Source organism: Anolis carolinensis, chromosome 2, assembly GCF_035594765.1.
Source record: "Anolis carolinensis isolate JA03-04 chromosome 2, rAnoCar3.1.pri, whole genome shotgun sequence".
Classification (NCBI taxonomy): Eukaryota; Metazoa; Chordata; class Lepidosauria; order Squamata; family Dactyloidae; genus Anolis; species Anolis carolinensis.
The window spans coordinates 78,026,346-78,052,106 of record NC_085842.1 but is presented as its reverse complement, the minus strand read 5'-3'; the positions used below and the strand labels follow the sequence as shown (position 1 = coordinate 78,052,106).

Here is a 25,761-nt window from a genome sequence, read left to right as displayed (position 1 = left end):
AATTAAATATAATCAGTAGATTGCCAAAGTTACACCAAATTAACTCTATATCCTGCTCAGGTAGATTTGTCCTAATTGCCCAAAATGTTATCTTCTGAAATACTATCCATTTTTTCCAGTGCAAACTTTAATCTAATACTTAAGAAAAGCGTATGGTGGCATTCTAGAATTATTTGTGCTTTCAATACCAAATATCAAGATTAGGCAGATTAGTACTTTACAGATGTTTTAAACAACAATTCTCACCAGCTCCAGCCTTCATGACCAATGGTCAGGAATAATCAAGATTATAAACCAATATATCTGGAATCACTGGGTATTTTTATTAATACAGGACAGTTTACTTTGCACTGGTCTTTAAGTTAAGACCTCTAACTAATGGTTTGCAAACTATTTCACATAAATATCTTAAGTTCTCTGTTTCATTGTGTGTGGTGCAAAATTGCTGAATTTTCTCATTCTATTAAAAACAAATGAAGAAATGTTTATATATAATAAAATGAGGGACAGGAGTAAAATGTAAGGCAGCTTAGAAAGAAATGGAAAGGTCATCCTAAAAGCAAATACACGGTAAATAGGGAACGTGCTGATTTTTTGAAGCAGTCTGAATAGTGGCAACACATATTCTATGGTTATAGCTTGAACTAGTATGAAAATTAGAGAAAAGATCTCAACTTGCTCTATAACTGCAAAACCCTGGGGAGAATATAGATTCTCTTAATGCTGTTTTCCACTAACTCAAAAATAGGATTGAAATGCCTGTTTACAATAAGTACAAAACAGCTATCTTTAGTTAACTACCTACACATCACATAACAGAATGAAATGTCATAGTCAAGAAAACAATCATATTCCTTCCAAGTAAATTATGTAGAAGAGAGCAGTAAAACAAAATAAGAAGCCCAAGTAAAAGATTTGCAGAGGAAATGATTAATTTGAGCTGTATTGAGATGAAAAACCGAAACACAGAATCCTATAAAAAATGTGAATACAACATTCAGAAAAGGCACATTAATATTGATCGCTTGAAATATTCTAAGATAACACTTGTTGCAACATTGTTGGTCTCTCTTTTTATGGTTTTGTGTCTAAAAGAAAATATTTCAGTGGAGACCTTTCTCTCACCCTTCACAACAGAATATGCTATAGCACTGTCAGTCGGGACAGTTTTTTTTATAGATGTGGCATGAGATATTTTCAATTATAACTCCCCAAACCCTTACTGGACAACTTAAGGTCTTCCATGTTCACTATCCAGACAGGTATCTAACAACCTGCGCTATTCTCAATCTATTCATCTCAGAAATGAACAAATTGATCACTGAAGACCATCAATATTGGGAAAAGCAAGTCTGGCAAATTAGAGTGGTGCTTAGTGGACTCCAACCTGCCTTTACAGAATACTAGTTCTCATTTACTCTTTGACCCTGAAACTTCCCATTCCACTGATATTCAATTCTATTTAGATGGTATTTATTAAGTAACAGCTCAGAAGACTGCTTATTTATAGCTTCAATTTGTATATTTGCCTGTAGGTCTAATATACAGGTGGGGCAAAATTCAGTGACATGATTTTTGCAATTCTATATGCTTTTTTAGAGGTTACTGTCTTATTTTACAGAAATGGTCAGATTTGGTGAAGTAGGCATTTTTCACCAGGAGAGTGAGTTTGTGTGGGTGAAAGGTTCATGCCCCAAACATCTAGAGCTTTCTAGAAATGAGCCCAAATACGTTTACAGATGCCACAAAAGGCACACTGAGTTACACTTCAGGATAGCCCTTATGAGTTAACAAGATTATGACAGTACCTTAAAATGGAACATCACAGGATATACCATTAAATACTATTTCTTCATTTGTTTGTGTGCCTGCATTAATGAGAACATCTTTTAACATTATTACTGTTACTATGCTTTCATTTATTTATTTATTTATTTTATTTCCAACATTTATATCCAGCCCTTCTCACCCGAAGGGACTCAGGGCGGCTTACAACAATGGCAGTAATTCAATGCCTACAAAAGTCAAAAATTACACAGTACATAAAACCAATTAAAACTATTAAATACAGTATAATTTTTAAAAAACATATAGTCAGATCAATTCGTCCACAAAAGCCTCATGCTTTAGCCATAAGTCAGTCCTTGTTGTCTTTGCCATTATTCATTAAAAGCCTGAGCACATAACCATGATTTTAGGGCTCTTCTGAAGCCCAAAAGTGTTGGAGCTTGTCGAATATCTCTGGGGAGGGTGTGCCACAGCTGGGGAGCCACCACTGAAAAGGCCCTGTCCCTCATTCCCACCAGCTGCACTTGTGAGGCAGGTGGACCGAAAGCAGGGCCTCACCAGATGACCCTAGGGATCTTGCTGGCTCATAGGAGGAGATACGTTCAAGCAAGTAGATTGGGCCAGAACCGTTTAGGGCTTTATAGGTCAAAACCAGCACTTTGAATTGGGCTCGGTAGCATATCGGCAGCCAGTGGAGCTGGCTTAGCCGGGGGGGGTGGTACACTCCCTGTATGCTGCCCCAGTTATTAATCTGGCCATTGTACTAATTGGAGCTTCCGGGCCATCTTCAAAGGCAACCCTACGTAGAGAGCGTTGCAGTAGTCCAAATAGGATGTAACCAGAGTATGGACCACCGTGGCCAAGTCAGACTTCCCAAGGTATGGGCGCAGCTGGTGCACAAGTCTTAGTTGTGCGGAAGCTCCCCTGGCCACTGCAGAAACCTGGGGTTCCAGGCTCAGTGATGAGTCCAGGAGAACACCCAGACTGCGAACCTGTGTTTTCAACACAGGCTGTAACCCTATAGCCTGTTCAGCCCTACGACTGACCAGGAGGACCTCTGTCTTATCTGGATTCAGTTTCAATTTGTTCGCCCTCATCCAGTCCAACATGCTAAACAACATGGGGGACAGTATTGAACCCTGCGGGACCCCACAAGACAATGGTTGTGGGGTCGAGCAGGTGTCCCCCAGTGACACCATCTGAGAAAGACCCTCCAGGAATGAGTGGAGCCACTGCAGAACAGTACCCCTGAGCCCCATCCTGGCAAAGCGTCCCAGAAGGATACCGGGATCAACGATATTGAAGGCCACTGCGAGGTCCAGCAGAACCAGCAGGGACACACTCCCCCTGTCCAATTCCTGGTGTAGATTATCTACTAAGGCGACCAAGGCTGTCTCTGTACCATGTCCTGGCCTAAAACCAGACTGCGCTGGATCTAGAAAATCGGTGTCTACCAAGAATGCCTGCAGTTGTGCGGCCACCACCCATTCCATGACCTTGCCCAAAAAGGGGAGATTGGAAACAGGCCGATAGCTTTCCAATTGAGTGGGATCCAGTAATGGCTTCTTCAACAGTGGTTTGATAACAGCCAATTTGAGGCTCACTGGAAAAATGCCTTCCTGAAGGGAGGCATTCACCACCACCTTCACCCACTTGGCCAACCCCCCTCTGGCTTCCTCTGACAACTCCGAACAACTCTGCCGGACGGTTCTTTGCAGATGCAATATTAGCTGTAAAGAAAACATTCTTTGCAGAATCTATTGCCGCGGCATATGTCCTAAGATAGGAGCATAGCCGTGTTCGGTTTGACTTGTTCAGCTCTGAACGCCACATGCTCTCTAGATCCCTCTTCTTTCGCTTCATCGCTGCCAGCTCCTCAGTGAACCAAGGAGATGGTTTAGCTCGGTACTTGAGAGGGGTTGCTCTGGAGCGTTCATGTCTATTGCCCTAGTTGCCTCCTTGTTCCAGAGGGCGACCAGAGCATCGACAGGGTCACCAGCCGAGGTGGTGGGAAACTCCCCAAGAGCCGTGAGGAATCCATCCAGATCCATAAGCCTCCTGGGGCAGACCATTTTAATCGGTCCTCCACCCCTGCGGAGGTTGGGGGGCGCAGTAAGTCTAAACCTGATTAGGTGATGGTCGGTCCATGGCAATGAAGCGATGGTAAGCTCCTCCACACCGCCACCTTCCTCCCATCCCTGGCAGAAAACCAAGTCAAGTGTGTGTCCAGCTCTGTGGGTAGGGCCAGATACTAATTGGGACAGCTCCATGGTTGCCATGGTGGCCATGAAGTCCTGAACCACCCCAGATAGAGTGGTCTCGGCATGGACATTGAAGTCCCCCAGCACAATAAGCCGTTGGGACTCCAATGCCAGGCCTGAGACCACCTCAGCTAGCTCAGGCAGGGAGACTGTAGTGCAGTGGGGTGGTTGGTACACTAGCAGAATCCCTAAACTGTCCCGGCCCCCTACCCTCAGGTGAGCACATTTGAACAAGGTTGACTGTGGGATGGGGCACCTGGTCAGGGGGATGGGCTCCTTGTAGACTACTGCGATCCCTCCTCCCCGCCCTCGAGATCTTGGTTGGTGCTGCACGGTATAGCCTGGTGGACAAAGCTGGGTGAGATTAGCTGCCCCAGCCTCATCCAACCAGGTCTCTGTAATGCATGCCAGGTCTGCCCGCTCATCCAGGATAAGATCTTGGGTGATTGCAGCTTTACCATTTGTATTAGTGAGCATATCTTTTTCAATTATTACTATTGCTTATAGGCTGAAAGTTTCCCTTCTGCCAGTGGCAGATCTCAAGGACTGTATTAGGCAAATTTATTTTAGTAACAATAATTTTAATATAACTGAGGTAACAATATTTATAAAACATATAAATAAGCATCTGATGACTAATTAAGCCACTTTTATGCTAATTCTGTTCTCATACTTCAGAGTCACATTCATGTAAAAGAGCCTTTTCTAAGCCAGTTTCAACACACCTGTATCTTTATACCAGCTAACTTCTCATACTAGCATCTATTCGAAGATTAGTACCCTTTAAGGTTGCAAGGGACTTATTTGGGGTACCTAACCAGAATTAAAAAGTTATGTTCCTTCAAAGATGCTCATAGAACACAACACACTTCATATAATGAGACTGGGACTGTTGTTTTTATGTTTAGAAGAAATCAGATTGTTTGAGGAAATTATTAAACGAATAAGGGGCTTGATGAATCCAAGGCCGGAGATAAAATGGCTGGAAGAAATATTAACAATTTTAGCTATACAGATGATACCACTCTGATGGTTGAAAGTGAGGAGCAGCTGAGGAGCCTTATCACCAAGGTGAAAGAAGAAAGCGCAAAAGTCGGGCTGCAGTTAAACATCAAGAAAGCCAAGATTATGGCAACAAGACCGATGGATAACTGGCAAATAGAGGGGAAAAACGCGGAGGCAGTGAAAGACTTTATATTTCTAGGTGCAAAGATCACTGCAGATGCAGACTGCAGCCAGGAAATCAGAAGACGTCTACTTCTTGGGAGGAGAGCAATGGCCAACCTCGATAAAATAGTGATAAGCATAGACATCACACTGTCAACGAAGGCCCGCATAGTTAAAGCAATGGTATTCCCCATAGTAACCTATGGTTGTGAGAGCTGGACCATAAGGAAGGCTGAGCGAAGGAAGATAGATGCTTTTGAACTTTGGTGCTGGAGGAAAATCCTAAGAATGCCTTGGACCGCAAGAAGATCCAACCAGTCTATCATCCAGGAAATAATACCCGGCTGCTCACCGGAGGGAAGGATATTAGAGGCAAAGCTGATGTATTTTGGTCACATCATGAGGAGACAGGAAAGCTTGGAAAAGATCATGATGCTGGGGAAAATGGAAGGAAAAAGGAAGAGAGGCCGACCAAGGGCGAGATGGATGGATGGTATCCTCGAAGTGACTGGCTTGACCTTGAGGGAACTGAGGGCGGCGACGGCCGACAGGGAGCTCCGGCGTGGGCTGGTCCATGAGGTCACGAAGAGTCAGAAACGACGACACAAATGAAGAAAAAATGCCTTTTCAACTTCCATGTGTGCATACAGTTCTCCTAAGCAATGAAATAAATGGATATCGAGATGTTTGATAAGGTTAAGATAGCAGTATATGAATAAAGAGAGAAAATGAAATTGAGTAAGATTTTCTTACATATTTAAGAAAATCTTATTCATTCAGTTTCATTTTCTCTGTTGCATATTCTCAATAGACAAAAGTACCTTCCTAAAAAATGAAAAGTCTGCTAACTGAAGGAACCCATTCAGATTTATTTTCCATTGATTCTAACAGGTCTTACTTCAAAGTAAATTCTTCAAACTAGGCCTGCCATGATACAGATTTTTTAAATACAGTCATGGATTGAAATCCAAAGAAATTTGCACATGCACAGAAAAGTTTTATGTGACCATCTTCTTCTGGTAGCACCCCTCAAAAGTCTTATGGAAGACCACAAATGGTCTTACAATGAGAGGCAGCGGCATGCTTTCCAAAGCATATAAGAAGCTCAAAGAAAATGGGACAATGACAATACTAATGAAGTGATACTGCAAAAGGTTAAATGGATTTTGATTTTAATGTAGTATTGCCCACACAGTAATTAAACTGAAAGTATTACCTTACACATAGAGAATATCTTCACAATGTGAATTTGGCTCTTTTTACAAACGAAGTTCTGTGCCGATTTTAGCAATAGTACTAATCAACTGGCAGATGCTTACAAAAATGTTGTTTGCATACATATTACTAGAATTCTTCAAAGCAGTAAAATGAAGTTGAGACCTGCCAACAGGCAAAGTGTAAGCTGCCAGCTGGAAACAGATTAGAAAATAAAATATGAGAGCTGGAAAGGAATCTGCTGCTTTCCTGAGGAAAAAAATCGGAGGCTATTCCAATTCTCTAATGCTGCTTCACTAGACTCTAATCCAAGAAAATTACAAAAAGCCATTTGAAGAGACATCAGCTTTACAATATATTCAGCATGAAGCTGAGATCGCAAACTTAGGGAGAAACATCTCAAGAATAGTAACAAGTTAGGTAGAACAGTAAAAAAGAACTCTCATGCCACAAATCTGGAATGTTAATGGCAAGTTATACGCATCACTTGCCACTGTACATTTTCTAGGGACTAGAATGGCTATGGAATAGGCTATCTGTAAGTCCACCTTCATTCACATGAAACTCAAGTTTCCTTGATTCAGTCTATCCATCTGCAATGTTCTCCTCTTACTGCCTTCTATTTCAACAAGCATAACTGCCTTTTCTAGTGAACCATATTTTCTCACGATATATGCAAAGTATGAGTCTCAGTTTAGTCATCTTGGCTTCTAGGAAGAGTTCAGGCTTGATTTTCTCTAGAACCCATTGGTTTGTCTTTTTAACAGTCCACAGTGTGGCAGAACTCAGCACGACATTTCAAATGAATTAATTTTTTTTCTTATCAGTTTTCATCACTGCCCAGCTCTCACAGCCAGACACAGAATGAAAAATGTGAAGACATGAGCAATCCACACTTGATGGGTCCATTATATATATTTGCATTTCAGGATCTTATCTAATTCCTTCATTGCTGACCTTTGAAGTCCTAGTCTTCTCAGGATTTCTAGACTGCAGTCACCATTCTGATTTATGACTGAGCCAAGATATAGAAAATCTTGAACTATTTCAGTGCCCTTGTGTGTTTTAAAGTTATGGAAACTATCTGTGGTCATTATTTTTGTTTTATTATTCTTCAACTATAAACCTGCCTTTGAACTTTCTTCCTAGATTTTCTTCAATAATCTTTCTAAGTCTTTGCTCTATCTAGCATGGTGTTATCAGCATATCTTCAATTGCCTCTATTCTGCCTTGGTCAGACCACACCTGGAATACTGTGTCCAATTTTGGGCACCACAGTTGAAGGGAGATGTTGACAAGCTGGAAAGCGTCCAGAGGAGGGCGACTAAAATGATTAAGGGTCTGGAGAACAAGCCCTATGAGGAGCGGCTTAAAGAGCTGGGCATGTTTAGCCTGCAGAAGAGAAGGCTGAGAGGAGACATGATAGCCATGTACAAATACGTGAAGGGAAGTCATAGGGAGGAGGGAGCAAGCTTGTTTTCTGCTGCCCTGCAGACTAGGACACGGAACAATGGCTTCAAACTACAGGAAAGGAGATTCCACCTGAACATCAGGAAGAACTTCCTCACTGTGAGAGCTGTTCGACAGTGGAACTCTCTCCCCGGGGCCGTGGTGGAGGCTCCTTCTTTGGAGGCTTTTAAGCAGAGGCTGGATGGCCATCTGTCGGGGGTGCTTTGAATGCGATTTCCTGCTTCTTAGCAGGGGGTTGGACTGGATGGCCCATGTGGTCTCTTCCAACTCTACTATTCTATGATTCTATGATTCTATGCTGTTGTCTGTTTCTCTAATTTTATGCCTCTTTCCTCTGATTCTAATCCTGCTTTCTGCTTGATTTTTTACTCCATAGAAATTAAAGAGACAGTGTGATAAAAGGCGGCCTCGCCTGATTCCCATGCCAACTGGAATTCATTCTATTTCTTCATATTCCATCCTGACTGTAGCCTCTGGTCCTGCAGACAGATAATATATCAGAATAATCAAATGTTGTGGTACACTCATTTCTTTAAGAATGAACCATAGATATTCATGATCTACACAATCAAAGTTTTTGCTACAGTCTATAAAGCACAGACTGTTTTCCTTTAAAAAAATATTTGGTACATTCCATTAACCAATCTGTGTTTGCAATATGATCCATATTGCCTCTTCCTTTCCTGTACCAAACTTGAACAGTGGCATTTCTCAGTTTATATATGGCAAATGTGTTTGAGCATCACTTTGTTTACATGGGAAATTAATGTAATTATCCTGTGGTTACTGCAATTCCTGATGTCCTACTTCTGACATGTATATTGAGTATTTATGATCTGTGGGTCATTTTTTTTTGTTTTCCATATGTGTTGACATATTTTAGTTAGAAGAGATTCTGTCTCTTAAGCTTACAGTAAGTCTATTGTATACCACATGTTCCTGGTGATTTATGTCTCCCGAGTGTTCTGAGTATAGCTTCCACTTCACTTTCTAAAATTGGAAAGTCATCTTTAATTGGTTCTTCCTTGAACAAATCTGACAACTTTTCATCTCTTTTATATAGTTCTTCAGCATATTGGAAAACAAACCTGCTTCATTTTAAACAACTAAATTTATTTTCGGGTCATTAAATATTTTACTTATTTAGAGGAATTTAGTTTGACAAACTGACCTGTGCCTTCCTGTTTCTCTCATCCTCCAGAGGCCACAGTAGTGGCAGTCAAGATGGAAGGAAGTCTGGATCAAGGCATGGTGGCACTATGAATGGTTACTGTTCTTGCCATCAGATTCACCAAGTTATTAACAAACAATCAAATTAATTGCATCATGTCTAAAGTAGCATTAACTATATCAGATTATTAATCAGTCAAAGCCTTTCTGAACCGGAATAATTTAGTAACAGAAACTTAATGCACTGGTAACTTCCTGATTAGAATACTATAACATTCTATACATGAGGTTCCCCTTGTAAGCTACAGAAAGTAGATAGATTATTGACCAGAACATCACATAGAAAGAACACAGCAATGACTTTAAAATAATTATACTGTCTGCCAATATACATCTAGTCTGAATTCAGAGTATTGCTGATAACATTCAAAGCCCTAAATATCTTTGGGAGCCTGACACCAGGGATGGCTGTGATTTGTTGGAGGAACTTGTGATGTCATTGGTTTGTATTTGAAAACAATATTTGTATATTAGGTGACTAGATGTTGGGAGGAGGGAAAGAATGGATGTTGAAGTGGAATCTTTCAGGAGATTGCATAAGGCTGGTGAATGACACATGGGAGATTTCAATTTGAATGGGGAATCAGATAGCTTAAGGTTTGAGTAGAATGCATTTTTAAAAAGTTTGAGTTAGACTAGGGTTGGATTGAGAGAACAATGTTCAAGTCGAGTGATTGGTTCTGAGTAAATTTGTGATGAATGCTTATTAGAGTGGTGTTTTAAAATGTAACAAATAATCAATCTGCTGTGTTATGTCAACTACTGTACATAAAGCTGCTTTGGATCTCAATCAAGAGAGAAATGTGGCACTGATATAGAGAGGTGTGACTTATTGAGGACAGAAATTACCTAAATCCCCATAAGTACTTTGAGGGCATTTTATAATGTCCTCAAAATTAGTGTCACACAGGAAGTCCTTACATAGTGACAGATTCTGTGAGGATCACGGAAAACCATCAACTTCACAACAGGTGGATTAAAGGTTAAAAACCACACATTTGATCACAGTGGTGAGACTGCCTGAGATTAAGCCTCATAGTTGGTGGCATTTGTAGGATTGCCCACAATTGGTGGGATTAGCGTTGAAAAACCCCTATATTTGATGACGCCAGCAGCCTCATAAGGCCCTTCCTCCCTCCCAACAGTGGAAGCTACCTACAGAAGGAGAACATGAAAAAAAGCTTTCAAAATTCAGATACAGTATTCATTATGACCCTGACAACCAGTGGCAAAGGTCTCCTACCCACTTTGTGTATAAGCCACTATGGGAAGAGACTCCTCAGTAGTCTCCTGGCCTCTGCTAAGATTAAATTTATCATATGCCCACTTGGATTCATCTCCTAGCAGCTTTCTCTTCTGCCTCCCCACTCTTCTTTCCTTTCTCTGTTTCTCTCTTCTGCCCACTGGCTTCTTTGCCATCAGTAGGAGAGAACCACAGAACAATGGGGCCACTGGGGGCAGTGCAGAGAAACTAAAACATCTCACACTGCTTTTAAAAAATATTTTCAATCTGTGGTTGGTTAAATCCAAGGATGGGTATGGACTTTGGAAGTTTCTCAGACCTTTCTATAGAGGGAATTCCAAAGCTGTCCACGAGACGGCCTTCTCTTTCATCCTTCATAGACAGGCTTCAGATATTGGGCAACAATAGGGGAAGAAAATCCCAAAAAACTGATCCTGAATCACAGCCAGCACTTTGAACAGTGAATATAAATAAATCAGCAGCAGTGAGATTGCAATTGAATCATAATTCTCCCGTGCCTTCAAGTTGCCTGTTGACTTATGGCAACCTCATGAATTTCATATGATTTTCTGAGGCAAGAAATATTAGGGTCTAGTTTTTCCAGTTTCTTCCTCTGAAATATAGCCTAAAGCAAGTCTTTAAAAAAAAATTCTATTTCCACCGGAGAATTTTTTAAGTGATCCCAGTTATAGATATATAGAACATGCAGAAAAAGCAAACATTTCCTGAAAATAAATCGGCATTTGCGAGGCTTGGTAAACAGGCTGATTTTTTTGTGGAGTACAGCTAAAGCATTTTCTGCAGAATCAACTGTAAATACCACACATTATTGCTAAGAAATTTGCGTAAATATGTGGTGTGCAGAAACTGTTTACTGTTGCCAAATTTTTCATGACCACAACATTGAGCCAAGGGGACCCCATTTGAGGTCAGGACCCACAGTTTAAGAAGCAGTGGCCTAGAGTACCTGGTATTTGTTGATGATCTGCCATTCAAGTATTAATCAGAGCTAACCCTGCTTAGCTTCCCAGAGCAGTTGTGATCTGGTGTGGTCAGCCTAGGTCTAGCTCTAATTAATCACTGGGCTAAAATATCCTGAATAAAATGAGTTTTCCAAAATATTCTTCCAAGGAAAATCAACCCTCTCTTAATTAGGAAACCTTCCTAGCTGATAGGAAAGCTAGCCCTTTTTGTTTCAAAATAGTTTACTATTGAAAATTGATCATCACAATTTAACATTTGCAACCTTCTGGTCAAAAATGGCCCCTGAAAATGATAAATAGCTTATCTTCCAAAAAATAAGTTCAGAAAACTGGTACAATAATAGTTTGTGTTTATCAAACTGTGTAAGTTATGGACATTAGCTGAGGTTGTTCTAGCCCGCCCCCTCCCCCAAGATACCAAAATCAGTGGATGTTCCAAGTCCCAAATTATGCAATGGTGTGGTAAAATAGTATCCCTTATGTAAAATGACAAAATAAAGATTTTATTTTCAGAGAAAACTGAATATTTTAAGCTGTTGATGATTGAAGCTATGGATATAGAATCCATGGATGTGGAGGACTGACTGTACTCCTACCCAAGTATTAATGAAGTCACTTTTAACAGAAGTCTGTTAAAAAGAGCTGGCTAGGGTCTGGTTAAACATGTTTTAGTAAATTTAAGTTTTCTACAAATACTATATTCATTTAAAACAAAAAAAATTCTAGTAATTTTTAAAATATTCAGTCAAACCTCCCAAAGATATAAAATTGCAGCCCATTTTACTTAGTTGCAAACTTTTCTTATAACTGGGAGTCACTCCCAAATGTCATTCTCCCATTATACTATAAAGGGATTTCACAGAGATATTATTATTACCTAATAAGCTCAAATATGGTCTAATTACAATGGGCACAGTAATTTCACAGGCCTTTTAAAGAGCATATTACATGATATTATGCTGCCTTTAACACCTTGAAATCATATCATGCAGACCCCTTACACTCAAATTGCAGCCTAGCAGTTTCCCCAGGATTATGTTTTCAGAACAATGTTTTGCCAAGTGTTAAATCTGCAGTTCCGCCAGGGACAAAGCTAATTTCACATGCATTTTTGCTAAAGTAAGAAACATCAATGTACCTAGTTAATTAGTCTTGGATGAAACAAATTATGTTAATCTATTTTAATTTGGTTTATTTTGTGGGATGATCTTTTCTGGGAGATAAAGGGGAACTGAAGCCTGGTTGATTCTCCTGGACTTCTCAGAAACTTTATTAAAGGATTCTTCAGAACAGGTTATGTGAATTGTATGAGTGGTGAAGTTAATAGTTCATTCATATTTGGACGGCTGTATCTCTCTCTGCCTAAACATGTATAGACATGTAGATTTATAAAAATCAAATATTTTTTTCTAATACAAAATGAATATACTGTAATACATCCAATCTGGGGATGTCCAGATCTCAGGACAAAGCCTCAAGTTGTCAGGTTTTAGAGGTCACGTCCCAGCTCGAAATGAGTATATAAATTGTACAATTTTGATGGGCTCAGCTCCAGGTAAGAAGAAAGGGCTTGTGCAAATCTTCAGTTCAGCTAGTACAGCAGCAGCATGCATTATTTGCAAGGTTTATTTAATTTTTTCTTCCTGCAGCTGTCAAAGACTCTGCTTGGGTGCATGAATTCAAAGCTAAAATCCTCCTGTAATAGCAGAACTTACCCTCTGCTCTGCATTCACCTTCTGGCAAAAGCAAGTAAGTGAGATTCCTATCCCATATTTTTAAGTAAGTGAGAGGGAATAATTCTTAATTTCACCTTGATCTAAAAATTGTGCCTTTAGGTAAAATTCCATCTATTTCCAAATATCAAATTATGTTCTTCTAGTAACAATCTGTGAGAAAGTATGGTTGGTTCTTAACATATAACACATAAGGTTTGCACCAGGAATTTTACCCAGGTCATGGGTTTGGGATCAGAAACTTCAGAGCCTAGGACAACTCCAAACCAGCAACCCTAATTCAATTATAAACAGGTAAACACGGAATACATGGTATAATATATCACAGGAAAACATTACTGCAGACATTTAGTTAAAACACGGTTGCTGTTTATATTGGTGTCCAATATAACTGAAAGATCCATTTTGCTGAATCTAATGTAGCTTTTGGTTGAAAGGAATGTTTAGAAATGGAAACAAGGGAACTTCTCCATTGGCTGTTTAATAAAAAATTCTAATTATTTATCCCAGTCATTTCTAACTTCATTAATATCAAATTTAGTAATTTTCAATAAACATTTGTAAACTAGACATGTTAGTTTCAGTTTCTTTAAGGATATAATTAATGCTGCCAATTAATGCTTTGGCCTTAGTAATAAATTTTACTGTGTCTAGTTTGGCCAGTGTAGAGGCTGCCACAAAGACAGAAAGCTTTAGCAGCTTATTATTTGTGTAAGCAAGCCTGAAGGATCCTCATTCAAAAACTCTTTAGTTCACACAGAAGATGCTTTTGCCATAACAAGAACAGCAAAGGAAGTATTGACAAACATAGGGGCACTCTAGTGCACTTTTTTCACAGCTGTGGAAAGAGATTCACAGCTGAATTCCTTTTGATCACTGGGATTCTTCAGTCTGTCCTCTCTATCTTCTGTATATACAAAAAGGCACAGGGGCATCCATTGGGGAATTTGGAGCCTGGACATAAAATCTTAGACAGATTATAAATTTTGTAACACCAAGTAATTGCCGTGATTTGTAGGCATTTTGCTCCATTCTCCAGTTAAACGCATCAGGGGCCAAATGACTGAGGAAGTTAGGTCTGCCTTGGAAAAGTACTCACCTGTCCCTTATAGCAGTGCATTGTACTCCAGAATATATTAAAGTTAAAACCTTCAATATATAAAATAATATGTTCCCTGACAACTGATATGAAAAGACACATTAGCTTTAATACAGGACAGGGTATATAATCATCCTAAAAAGTGGCAATTGATGTCCCCATCCTCCATGAACTTATTCAATCCTCTTTAATTTACCACTCACAAATACAAATGAATTCCACAGTTTAACTATATGCTATTTCTCTCTTCTAAATTTACCACTATTTTGTTTGAAAGATTCACTCAAATTATAATTTACAAATAATGGAGGAAAAATGTATTGCCGAAGGCTTTCACAGCCAGAATCAACTGGGTATTGTGTGGTTTCCAAGCTGTATGGCCGTGTTCAAGCAGCATTTTCTCCTGATGTTTTGCCTGCATGTTTGTCTGGCATCTTCAGAGGATTTGATGGTGGTAAAGCAAGTAGAGTATATATCTGTGTATATATACCCCATTCTGGACATTCCATGGGTATATATACTCTACTTGCTTTACCACTATCAGATCAGATGCTAGCCACAGATGCGGGTGAAACATCAGAGGGAAATGCTGCTAGAACATGGTCATACAGCCCAGAAATCACACAACACCTGTGGAGAAAAAAGTTTCTCTGTTTTCTTATTCTGCATCATGAATAAAGTTACACATTTCAATCATGTCTCCACTTGCTCCCCTTTTTTCCTAAACTGAAGAATCCTACATGTTTTTAAACTTTGTATTCAAGTGGAGTTACTACAGACTCTTTATCATTTTGGTTACCTTTTCAAAGGAAGACAACTCTGTGGAAGGCAGCAAAACTGAATAAGAGAATCTTGGCTTCAGTCCTAGGGTTATTTTGCGGTAATTATGTATTCTCAAACTAGAGTGGATCTCCTCGGGTCTCAAAAGAAAGGCAATAAAGGAAAAGTAAAAATCCCCTGTACATTGCCACTACGCAAGTCATGGTTTAGGCTGAGGGTTCCACATCATTGCTATACATCAGTGATTCCCAAATTGGGCGCTTCTGCCCCCTAGTGGACGCTGGAGCGATCCAGGGGGGCGGTGAAGGCACCTATTAGGACATGGGGGCGGGACCAGGGGGTGGGGCCTCTTCCCCAGTGCTGGAGACAGGGCTGAGCCCGAGGCGCCTGATAGGACACAGGGGGCGGAGCTAGAGTAGTGGACGTGGCTTCTTCCCAAGAGCCCGAAACAGGACTGAGCCTCTATACCTCTCCTGAGAGGCCTTTTAGGACTAAAGGGCGGGGCTAGGGGCGGGGCCTCTTACCAAGAGTGTGAGACAGGGCTAAGCGTCTGTATATCTCCCCTGAGGTGCTTGTTATAATACAGGAGCGGGGTATAGATATAGAGGTTCAGCCCCATCAGGCATTTGGGAAGAGGCCCCTCCCCCTCCTCTAGCACTACCCCCTGTGTCCTGGCAGGCACCGCAAGACAAGGATAGAAGCTCAGCCCTGCCTCAGAGCTCGTAACTCCGCCCATCCCAGTCCTGGCCACCCATTTGTGGCCCCGCCTACCTCCCCCTCCCCCTCCCAGCCTTGCATCTTGGACTAGGGGAGAGGCTCAGCCTTGCCCTCTTGAGCAGAAGCCATGCCCACCCCTCTAAGCCATGCCCCCCTTTCCAGGGGGTGCTGAGTAATATTTTTTCTGGAAAGGGGGCGGTAGGCCAAATAAGTTTGGGAACCACTGCTATACATTGTGTAAAACAGAAGATTCAAGACATCATTTAGAGTAGTGGTTCAATTTAGAGCTTGAGACTATTCATTAATGTGAAATATGAATTCTAGTCCTCAGGAGTTTCTGGTTCATAACATGGATAGAACACCTTTTACATATGCAGTGTGAAACTGCATTATCATTTGCATATGCCTGAATAACAGGTCTCCAGATGAATAAATACATGTCTATACATGCATATAAAAACAGCATATGAACTATTGCATAAAGGAATCCATAAGACATCAGGTTGCAAATAAGGATTTTGTACATCCTTCTGTGCGCCATCTGTATAATTTCCCCCATCTGCCAAGCAGACTATGCAAAGCATATCCACCATGCAGCCTGTCATATAGATGGCACTGAATACAATCACCAAAATCCTTTACATATGCACATTTAAATCTATAAGGCAGTGGTTCTCAACCTGTGAGTCCCCAGGTATTTTGGCTTACAACTCCCAGAAATCCCAGCCAGTTTACCAACTGTTAGGATTTCTGGGAGTTGAAGGCCAAAACATCTGGGGACCCACAGGTTGAGTACCACTGCTATAAGTGCATGCCATATTTCTATAGTGGAGGAGTTCAGAAACTTCATTAAACTTTCCAACAAAAAAGTAATGCCGCTATTTCCTGCTATCCATTAGGGTTTGGTTCCAAGAACAACTCCCCCACCCCCGCACAGATAACAAAAATGTGGTGTTCAAATCCCATTATATATAATGTAGTAAAATGGTGTCCTTATAGAAATGGCAATATCAAAATCTGCTTTCAGAGTTTCTATACAAAGTATTTTCAAGCCCCAAATGAAGACTCCAAGCATGCGAGGAGCCAAATGTAATGTACTGAAAGTGTCAGAGGTTATTTGCTTCTTCGGCAAAATAAATATTAGCTTTCTTAAAAAATAAAGAATATGAAACTGTTACTTTTGATTGATATATATATATAGTCTGACAGCAGAGTACAAGGCAATTCTCATTAAGATATAGCTTGTAAGCAAGTAAGCAAGTCTATCAATTAAATTCACAATTAGTAATTGAGAAAAGAAAAATAGAGGACAGAGGAAACTGGGCTACTTAATCCTTTAATAATAGAGTGGATTAGAGTTGCATGCACTGAATTGAGATTACAAAAACTTCTCTCCACCCACTATTTAGTAGTGACAGGTGATTGCGGTCTTCTGATAGGGTTTTTTTGGGGGTGTCACTCCCAAAAGTCCTAGCCAACGTGGTCAATGGTGAATTATCATGAGAACTGCAATCCTATAATGTTCAGAGGGCCATGGTTGTTCGCCCATCCTGTACAGGAATATTTCAGAAGGACAAAAAAGATGATACATTTCCACTTTCCATTCTCTAGCAATAACAACTACTTTGTTCTTCACAATGCACAAATCCAATATCTGTGTCTTGTGAAGGGCAGAAAAAAAGATACGTACCTCTGAGTACAGGCTCACCTGTGGAATTTCTTAGCACTACTAATACTGGAGTTCATAGCCAGATCATTCCACACAACATACTTCCATTTCAACCATATTTTCTTGATTTCAGCTGCTTAATTTGAAAAATGGTGTGTGCGCGTGTGTGAAGACTTTTGTTCTTGCTCCTACTAAATAGATGGGAGACAGGAATCCTTCTTGGTCTGTTCCGAGTCATCCACAGATCTCTCAGTAATTTACAATCTATCTTCTGCTGAATCCTGCCACATGTACTAAAGGGCTCATGCTGACAGCTGTATGGGAAAGTGGCAGAGAGGGAATACTTCTCTCGCAACCTTCCCCACACTTGAAACTTCATTTTTGTCAAGAGGACAGAACAAAGTTCCTGTTTCAGACTGACTGGAGTCTTCAACAGTAACAGAAACCTTTGAAACTGAGGATACACTGCAGTATTTTCTTGCTAGTCTCATTTATATTAATTTCTTTTCACTGTTTGTCTATAACATATATATCAAACTCTGCAGTCAGGAAAGCTGATTAGTTTTTAGACCATTATAAACAATACAGCTCTTGCTATCATGCTTACAATATAAAGATACTGGATACAAAAGGAAAAGGTATGAAGGAAAGAGAAACATGAAAATGTCAGAACAAGTTAATGTTACCTGATACTTCTAGTAACTAGCTGGGATGGAAACAAGATACAGTACACCTGTTCCAAAAGAGGCTGCAGTGTACCTTCAAGAAATGATATGATAAGTTATCAGTATCTTCACTGAAATGGCTCATAATACATTTGGAAGCTTATAGGGTTCAACCCTGCTGGTAACTGGCAGCTTCTTATCATGTCCACCCCAGCAAATAAGATTCAATGAGCCCCATAACAGATCAAGGGATTCTAATGCATTATATGACACATAGTCATATGATGCAAAAAAAAAATGACACATAGTCATTACTGCCACTATCTTTATCCATCTTCCTCTATCAACCTTTTCAATAAGTCAGGGCACTTTCCCTATTTTTCACTGGCTCAGCCCTAAATACAGGAGTAGGAAAGACTCTTGGTTTGCACTGTAAGAACTGTCCAGGGTCCTCAAACAATTTTAAGTCCTTTAAAACAATATCAACAAAGTAAAAGTGTAGTCACGTATTACAAAATATTATCTACTCTCCAGTAAATTACTGGAAACTTCTGTTCTTGCTACTTTGAAAAATGCTAACTACAACATTAAAAAAATCCATTATTCAACCTATGTTATTGCTTTGCTTCACTGTGAAATCACAGAAGTATTACATTTTCTAATCATGGTAAATACCCCACAAGGAATTTTGCTATATTGAATTTCTTATAATGCTAAAAGTGGGAAGTTTAGTAGAATTTCAAAGATAAATGTAATTTGCATAATTGAGCCTTGGTAGTTGGAACTCTAATTCTATTCTAATATCAACTCAGTTTGGTGAGTACTATTCACCATTACAAGGTAAGTCGAATATGACAATGAATTTTTCCAAAATAGCAATAGTAATTAATAGCAATTTCAGTTCTCTAATCAAAACAGTATCGGTATGCCTTATGCTCTAGAGCAGGGCTTCTTAAACTTTTTCTACTTGTGAACCCTTTCAGTTGGATAATTTTTTTTCATGACCCTGGATATATAGGTACAGTAGAGTCTCACTTATCCAACATAAACAGGCCGACAGAATGTTGGATAAGCAAATATGTTAGATAATAAGGAGGCATTCAGGAAAAGCCTATTAAACATCAAATTAGGTTATGATTTTACAAATTAAGCACCAAAACATCATGTTATACAACAAATTTGACAGAAAAAGTAGTTTAATATACAGTAATGCTATGTAGTAATTACTGTATTTACGAATTTTGCACCAAAATATCACGATGTATTGAAAACATTGACTACAAAAATGCGTTGGATAATCCAAAACATTGGATAAGCGAGTGTTGGATAAGTGAGACTCTACTGTATATAAAATAGGTATAAATCAAACATTTACTTATAATAAATCAGCATTTCCAAGGCTTGCTAAACAGGTTGGTTTTCCTTTTTGCTGAGTACAGCTGAAGCACTATAAACACTGCACACTGTTGTTAACAGATTTGTGTACATTACTAGATGGCGTTCATTAACCTTTTGCTGTTGTCAAATTTTCCTAACCCCAACACTGAGCTAAGGAGACCCCCTCTGGGGTCAGGACCCACAGCTTAAGAAGCAGTGCTCTAGAGAAGGGCTAGAAATTGCGCAGTATAGGGCCCAGCAAGTCTGATACTGTTTTTTAAAAAGAAAGACAAAAGGATTTTACTGCAAACAGAGAATGTGTAAACCATAAAGGCTTTGGGGCACAATTCTACAACTTATAGCTATTTTGGAGGCTTTGATATTTGGGGGCTCAAAACAACCTTTTTTAACCATTAGAGATACCCACTCATTGCTTCATCTTATAAAAAAAGAGAAGAACTGTTTGCAGGCATTAAAATGGTATAGATTACAGACCCTGATCTAGAAGGAGTTAGAAAGATCAAGCTTCTTTTCTGGAAAAGAAACACTAAAGCGTGAGCCTTTCCCTTATTACTATTGTTATTTTTGTGTGCATGTGTGTACAAAAATAACAATAGCAATAAGGTGTGGGCGCATGCCACAGACTTTAAACTACTGGATACACTCAACAACCATGCCAGACTTTTAGGTACAAAACATGGAACAGAGTACTGAAAAGGAAATGGTAAAAGTTTTCAATGTTTTCCCTTTGGCTACCATGTTTCATCCAAATCGCCTTGAACATTAACCAGCAGCCCCTTTTTCCTATTTACTAACTTAAAAAACCTTTAGTTTTGATACATGTGTTTCTTCTTTTTTCTGGTAAATATGGTCAAGAGATTGAACTCCAGAAATTTCAAATAGGTATGTCCAGGCCATAGCTAGTGTACAAACATAATAATGCTTTCATACATTTTGAAATTATGCATTGTTTTATTATGTATTTATGTGTTGTTGCTTTTTATGATTTTCTACAGTCACTGAAGAAAGCCTTTGCAAGTAGAAGCTGAAATGTATTAGGCACTTTACTAGTAAATCATTCATTCATTGATCACCTTGAGTTGTGTTTCCAGTTTTTTCTACTATAATCATATATTTAGCAGCCAACACATGGGTCTTTTAACTACTACATTTTGTAATTGTGGGTTAATACAGTATCTTGCACAGGAAAAATAAAGGTAATTCATGCACATCAAAGGTTAGTATCATCAATGGGTCTGAAAAGAGTCAAAATAATTAAGGAAGTATTAAATTAAGAGTAAACAAAGGTAGATTAGGATTTAATGCTAGATCTCATGGTTATATACAGTAACTTTCAAAGGGTTATGACTTAGGAAATGCCAGTAAAATAGCAAGCATTGCTGGAGAGCAATAGGAAGTGAAACTTGCCATAATTAACCTAGTGCTAATGTCATCTCTTAGCAAGGTTTCCTTCATCTGTAAATTGTGAGTATTGATTACATTTTGGCCCTTGATTTGCAGAACTCATAAGACATTGGAAGATATGAGAACAAAAGCTTATCTAGTGCTACATTTTGTTCATATAGTGACCAACAAGGTGCCCATAGGAAGTCCACAAACAGGACACGAGTTCCAGCAACATGATCTTCAAGCATCATTCCCTAGTGGCAACTATATAGTGCAAAGCTAGCTTTTTAAAAAGGTGTATGGTTCTTGGGGTGCATTAGGTGACAGTGGACTCTAGGATTCCAATAAAACAAACCCATCAAGACAATCTCACAAATTTAAGGTCCCTCTACCCTTACACAACAGTAAATTATCCATGTTGAGAATTAAACAAGGGGTTAGATAACTCTTAGTAAATATAAAAATGCATTTTCCAAATTATAAACATGAACCACTCTGTTGGATTCACAGAATCAAAAATATCAAAACCCACAAGATGCTTTATTTAGTGGCATGAGAGTGCGAAAGCAGACTACTAAAATTGCAATTCTCAGAGAAGTCCACCAAGAAGTTGTTATATTTACTTTTTGTGGGATAAGTGTTAGAATAAAAGGTAAAGGTTTCCCCCTGACATTAAGTCTGGTATTAGAATAGGTGATTAAAAATAAAACAAAACACCCTTTACAAAGATTTTAAGTAACTAATATACACACTACCTGTAGTAATGCCCAATAACCAATAAAATGGAAGCAAAAACTTACATATGAACTTTCCCCTAAGAACTTCCTTAACCAGAACCAACTACAACATAATGACATCTTGAGCTGTTTACTCAGGAAAATGACAGCCAAGGTTAAATAATAAAGTAAAAACAGAATGTTCATGCATGTGTGCCATCCGCAATAAATGACAAATGTTAGATCTCTTAACAGGATACGGTTACAAAGAATAATTCAAAATAGGGATCCCTCCCCAATAGGAAAGTAGTGAATGGTTGGCAATCACTTAATTTCATTTCCACATCCAATGGAACACTCAACAAAATAAGCAAACTTCCTAGGAGAGCTATACAGCAAGTATGGGATATTAGCAGGATCTTTTGAATACACGTAACATTTTGGAACACCCGGTAAAAACTTCTTTAAAACATATACCTTCATAGGCTCTCAATTCCTATAGGTATAATATATGTGTGTGCATCATGATGTAACAAAAATACCATTGCACAGAGATGCTCTAAAATCCATTTCTTCAGGCAGGCCTTTAAAATGGTTGAAAGAGACCCCAGGGGCCATCCAGTCCAACCCACTGCCATGTGGGAATATACAATAAAAATATTCCCAGCAGATGGCAATCCAGCCTGTTTAAAAACCTCCTGAGATGTAGAGTTTTATTATTTTAACATGAGATGTGAAATACCATAGTTTAATTCTATTTCAATTTTCAATTCTGACATGCTTTTAGTTGCATTGCTCTTTTGAATAGTGAGCTGCTTTGAGTCCCAATTTGGGGAAGAATGGCAGCTCAAGGAGCTTCTTAATTGTAGAATTAATGCCAAGTGAGACCACTTAAGCTGCCATGGTTCAATGCCATGACATCCTGGGATTTGCAGTTTCACAAGGTCTTGCGTTGCCTCTGCCAAATAGCGCTGGTGCCTCACCAAACGACAAATACCAGGATCCCATAGCATTGAGTCGTGGCTGTTAAAAGTCGTATCACAATGCATTAGTATCACAGCATAGATGCATTAATAATAATAATATATTTGGGAGTGAGAGCCTTTCCCCAAACTATGGAGGAGCTGAGAAGAGAAAGGGGATGGGCAGGGAAGTCAAGACAGAGCTGACAAATGCCAGCAAAGAAAGACTGCCAAGGGAGGAAGGGGGAAGCTAGAGAGAGGAAAGACAGAAAGAGATAGAGAGGAAGATAAACAGAGAAAGAGAGAGAATGAGAGAAACACTCACAGAGAGAGAAAGAAAAAAGAGAAATAGAGAGGAGGGAGAGGGAGGATATATATATATATATATATATATATATATATACACACACACACACACACACACACACATACATACAGGGTGTCCGTAAAGTCCCTTGTTCTATGTACTCCGTGGTTATAAAAAAAAATTAATCACATTGCATTTGTGTACTTCAAGTACCCTGTTGATGAAAGAGTTTTGATGAAAGAGTTACTGTTAAATAAAACAAACCCCTAAAAATGGCTATTCCTCAAGAGAAGGCACAATGTGCATCTTTAAATGGTAAGGATACTTTAGGGATATCCCGTATGTATGTGTATATATTTACAGACATATACATACAAAGAGAGGGAGGGAGAAGAGAGGGGAGAGAGAGAGAAATAGAGACAGAAAGATAGAGAGAGGGGAGATTGAGCGAAAGAGAGAAAGAAGGGGGAGGGAAGAGAAGGAGGAGAGGAAGGAAATAAGAGGGAAAGAGATGGAGGGAGAGGGAGAGAGAGAGGAAGAAATAGAGACAGAAAGAAAGAGATTGAAAGAAAGAAAGAACGGAGAGAGAGAGGGCGAAAGAAAAGGAAGGGGGAAATAAGAGGGAGAGACAGATGGAGGGAGAGGGAAAGAGAGAGAGGAGAGAAGGAAGAAGAAATAGAGAAAGAAATAAAGAGAAGAGATGGAGGGAAAATGAGAAAGAATGGGGAGAGAGGGAGAAAGAAAAGGAGGGAGAGATGGGGAAAATAAGAGGGAGAGAGAAGAGATGGAGAGAAAGAGAGAAAGAAGGGAGAGAGGGGAAAATAAGAAGGAGAGAGAGGTGGACTGAGAGGGAAAGAGAGAGAAGAGAGAGGAAGAAATAGACAGAAAAGAAGGGAGAGGGAGCGAGAAAGAAAAGGAGGGAGAGATGGGGGAAATAAGGGAGAGAGATGGAAGGAGAGGGAATGAGAAGAGAGATGGAGAAAAAGGAGAAACGGAAGGCGAGGGAAGGACGGAGGGGAGAGAGAGAAAGAAATAGAGAGAGAAAGAAGAGAGAGAAACGGAAGGAGGGGGAGAAAGAGAGAAAGATGAGAGATGGAGGAAAAGGGAGAAAGAGAAGTAGAGAAAGCGAGAGGGAGAGAAGAGAGAAGACAAGGGAAATGAGAGAGAAAGGGATGGAAGAAGTGGGAAAGAGAGAGAGAGGACAGAGGGAGAGGGAAAATAGAGACAGAAAGAGAAAAGACGAGATAGAGGGAGAAAGAGAAGAGAAAGCGAGAGGGAGAGAGGAGAGGGAAATGTGAGAGGGATGGAGGGGGAGGAGGGGGAGCCTCGGGCCGGGGTCGGGACCGGGGCGCGAGGCCAAGAGGGGTTCCTGAGGGGACGGACGGAGGCGGACTCACGCAAGAGGAGGCTGAAGGCCACCACCCCGAGCAGGCCCTGCAGGAAGATGCCGAAGTTGTTCATGAGGGCTCCGTTCTCGCAGCCGCGGTTGCCCGGCCCGGCCCCTGAGGAAGACGACGACGACGAGGCCCCCCCGCCCCCTTTGGGCGTGACCCCCAGGGAGGCGTTGGGGGCCAGGGAGCCCCCCATGGCAGAAGGAGGGAGGGAGGGAGGGGGCGGGGCGGGGAGGGAAGGAAAGGAGGAAGGAACGCTTCGCGGCAGCGCTTCCTGCCGGGGGAAACGTCCCCGCGCGCTGCGCTGAACGTCACTGCCGTCAAGAGTGACGTATCCGGCGCGGATTGGCTGAGAGGGGAGGGGAGACCTCGGGGCGGGGCGTAGTCAAATTACCCTGCCAGGGGGCGGGGCTAAGCGTTGTCTTCTTCCAGGACTCAGAAGGGGAGGCTCATCTCCTGATCCTTCTTCCTTTTTTTCCTGCTCCTGGGATTTTTATGTGTGTGGAGGAATTGATCTCTTTCATTGGAGATGGGGCCCAAGTCTAAACAGAAAATCTATTTATGTTTCATATACAGTAGAGTCTCACTTACCCAACGTAAACAGGCCGGCAGAATGTTGGATAAGCGAATATGTTGGATAATAAGGAGACACTAAGGAAAAGCCTGTTAAACATCAAATTAGGTTATGATTTTACAAATTAAGCACCAAAACATTATGTTACACAACAAATTTGACAGTAAAAGCAGTTCAATACACAGTAATGCAATGTAGTAATTACTGTATTTACGAATTTAGCACCAAAATATCACAATGTATTGAAAACATTGACTACAAAAATGTGTTGGATAATCCAGAATGTTGGATAAGCGAGTGTTGGATAAGTGAGACTCTACTGTACATCTTAAAAGGTGAAGGTAAAGGTTTCCCCCTGACATTAAGTCTAGGGGTTGGTGTCCATCTCCATTTCTAAGCCGAAGAGCCGGTGTTGTCTTCAGACACCTCCAAGGTCATATGGCTGGCATGACTGCATGGAGCACCCTTACCTTCCCGCGGGGGCAGTACTTATTGATCTACTCACATTTGCATGTTTTTGAACTGCTGGGTAGGCAGAAGCTGAGGCTAACACCAGGAGCTCATCCCGTTCCCCAGATTCGAACCGCTGACCTTTCAGTCAGCAAGTTCAGCAGCTCAGCGGTTTAACCCGTTGCCCCACCAGGGGGTCCATATACATCTTAAATGGGCCTTATTGTACTACATAAGGAATGGTCCAACTTGGGCCCTCCCTCCAGGTGTTTTGGACTTCAACTCCCACCATTCCTAACAGCCTCAGGCCCCTTCCTTTCCCCCCTCAGCCATTAACGATCAGGGCCAGTTAAGACCTCCCAACAAAGTATTCCTCCAGGCAGAAAGCAGCTAGGCTTTGAAGCTTCAAGGCTCGTCTCTCGTTCCCACCCACATCACAGGTACGATTGGTGGGGACTAGAAAGAGGGCCTTCTCGGCAGGATGCTTCTGGAACATGGCCATACAGCCCGGAAAACTCACAGAAACTCAGTGATTCCGGCCATGAAAGCCTTCAACA

The 25,761-nt window shown here is 40.4% G+C and overlaps 1 protein-coding gene across 1 annotated transcript in view; it reads right to left on the bottom strand.

Moving 5' to 3' along the window:
* The window catches only part of LOC103277937 (musculoskeletal embryonic nuclear protein 1), a 63,491-nt gene extending 39,004 nt beyond the window's left edge, over nt 1–24,487 (bottom strand). Inside the window, exon 1 of the mRNA XM_062970028.1 lies at nt 24,187–24,487. Coding sequence (XP_062826098.1) covers nt 24,187–24,376 — 190 coding nt within the window. The 5' untranslated portion in view covers nt 24,377–24,487. The remainder of the gene's footprint in view (nt 1–24,186) is intronic.
* Between the last annotated feature and the right edge of the window lie 1,274 nt (nt 24,488–25,761).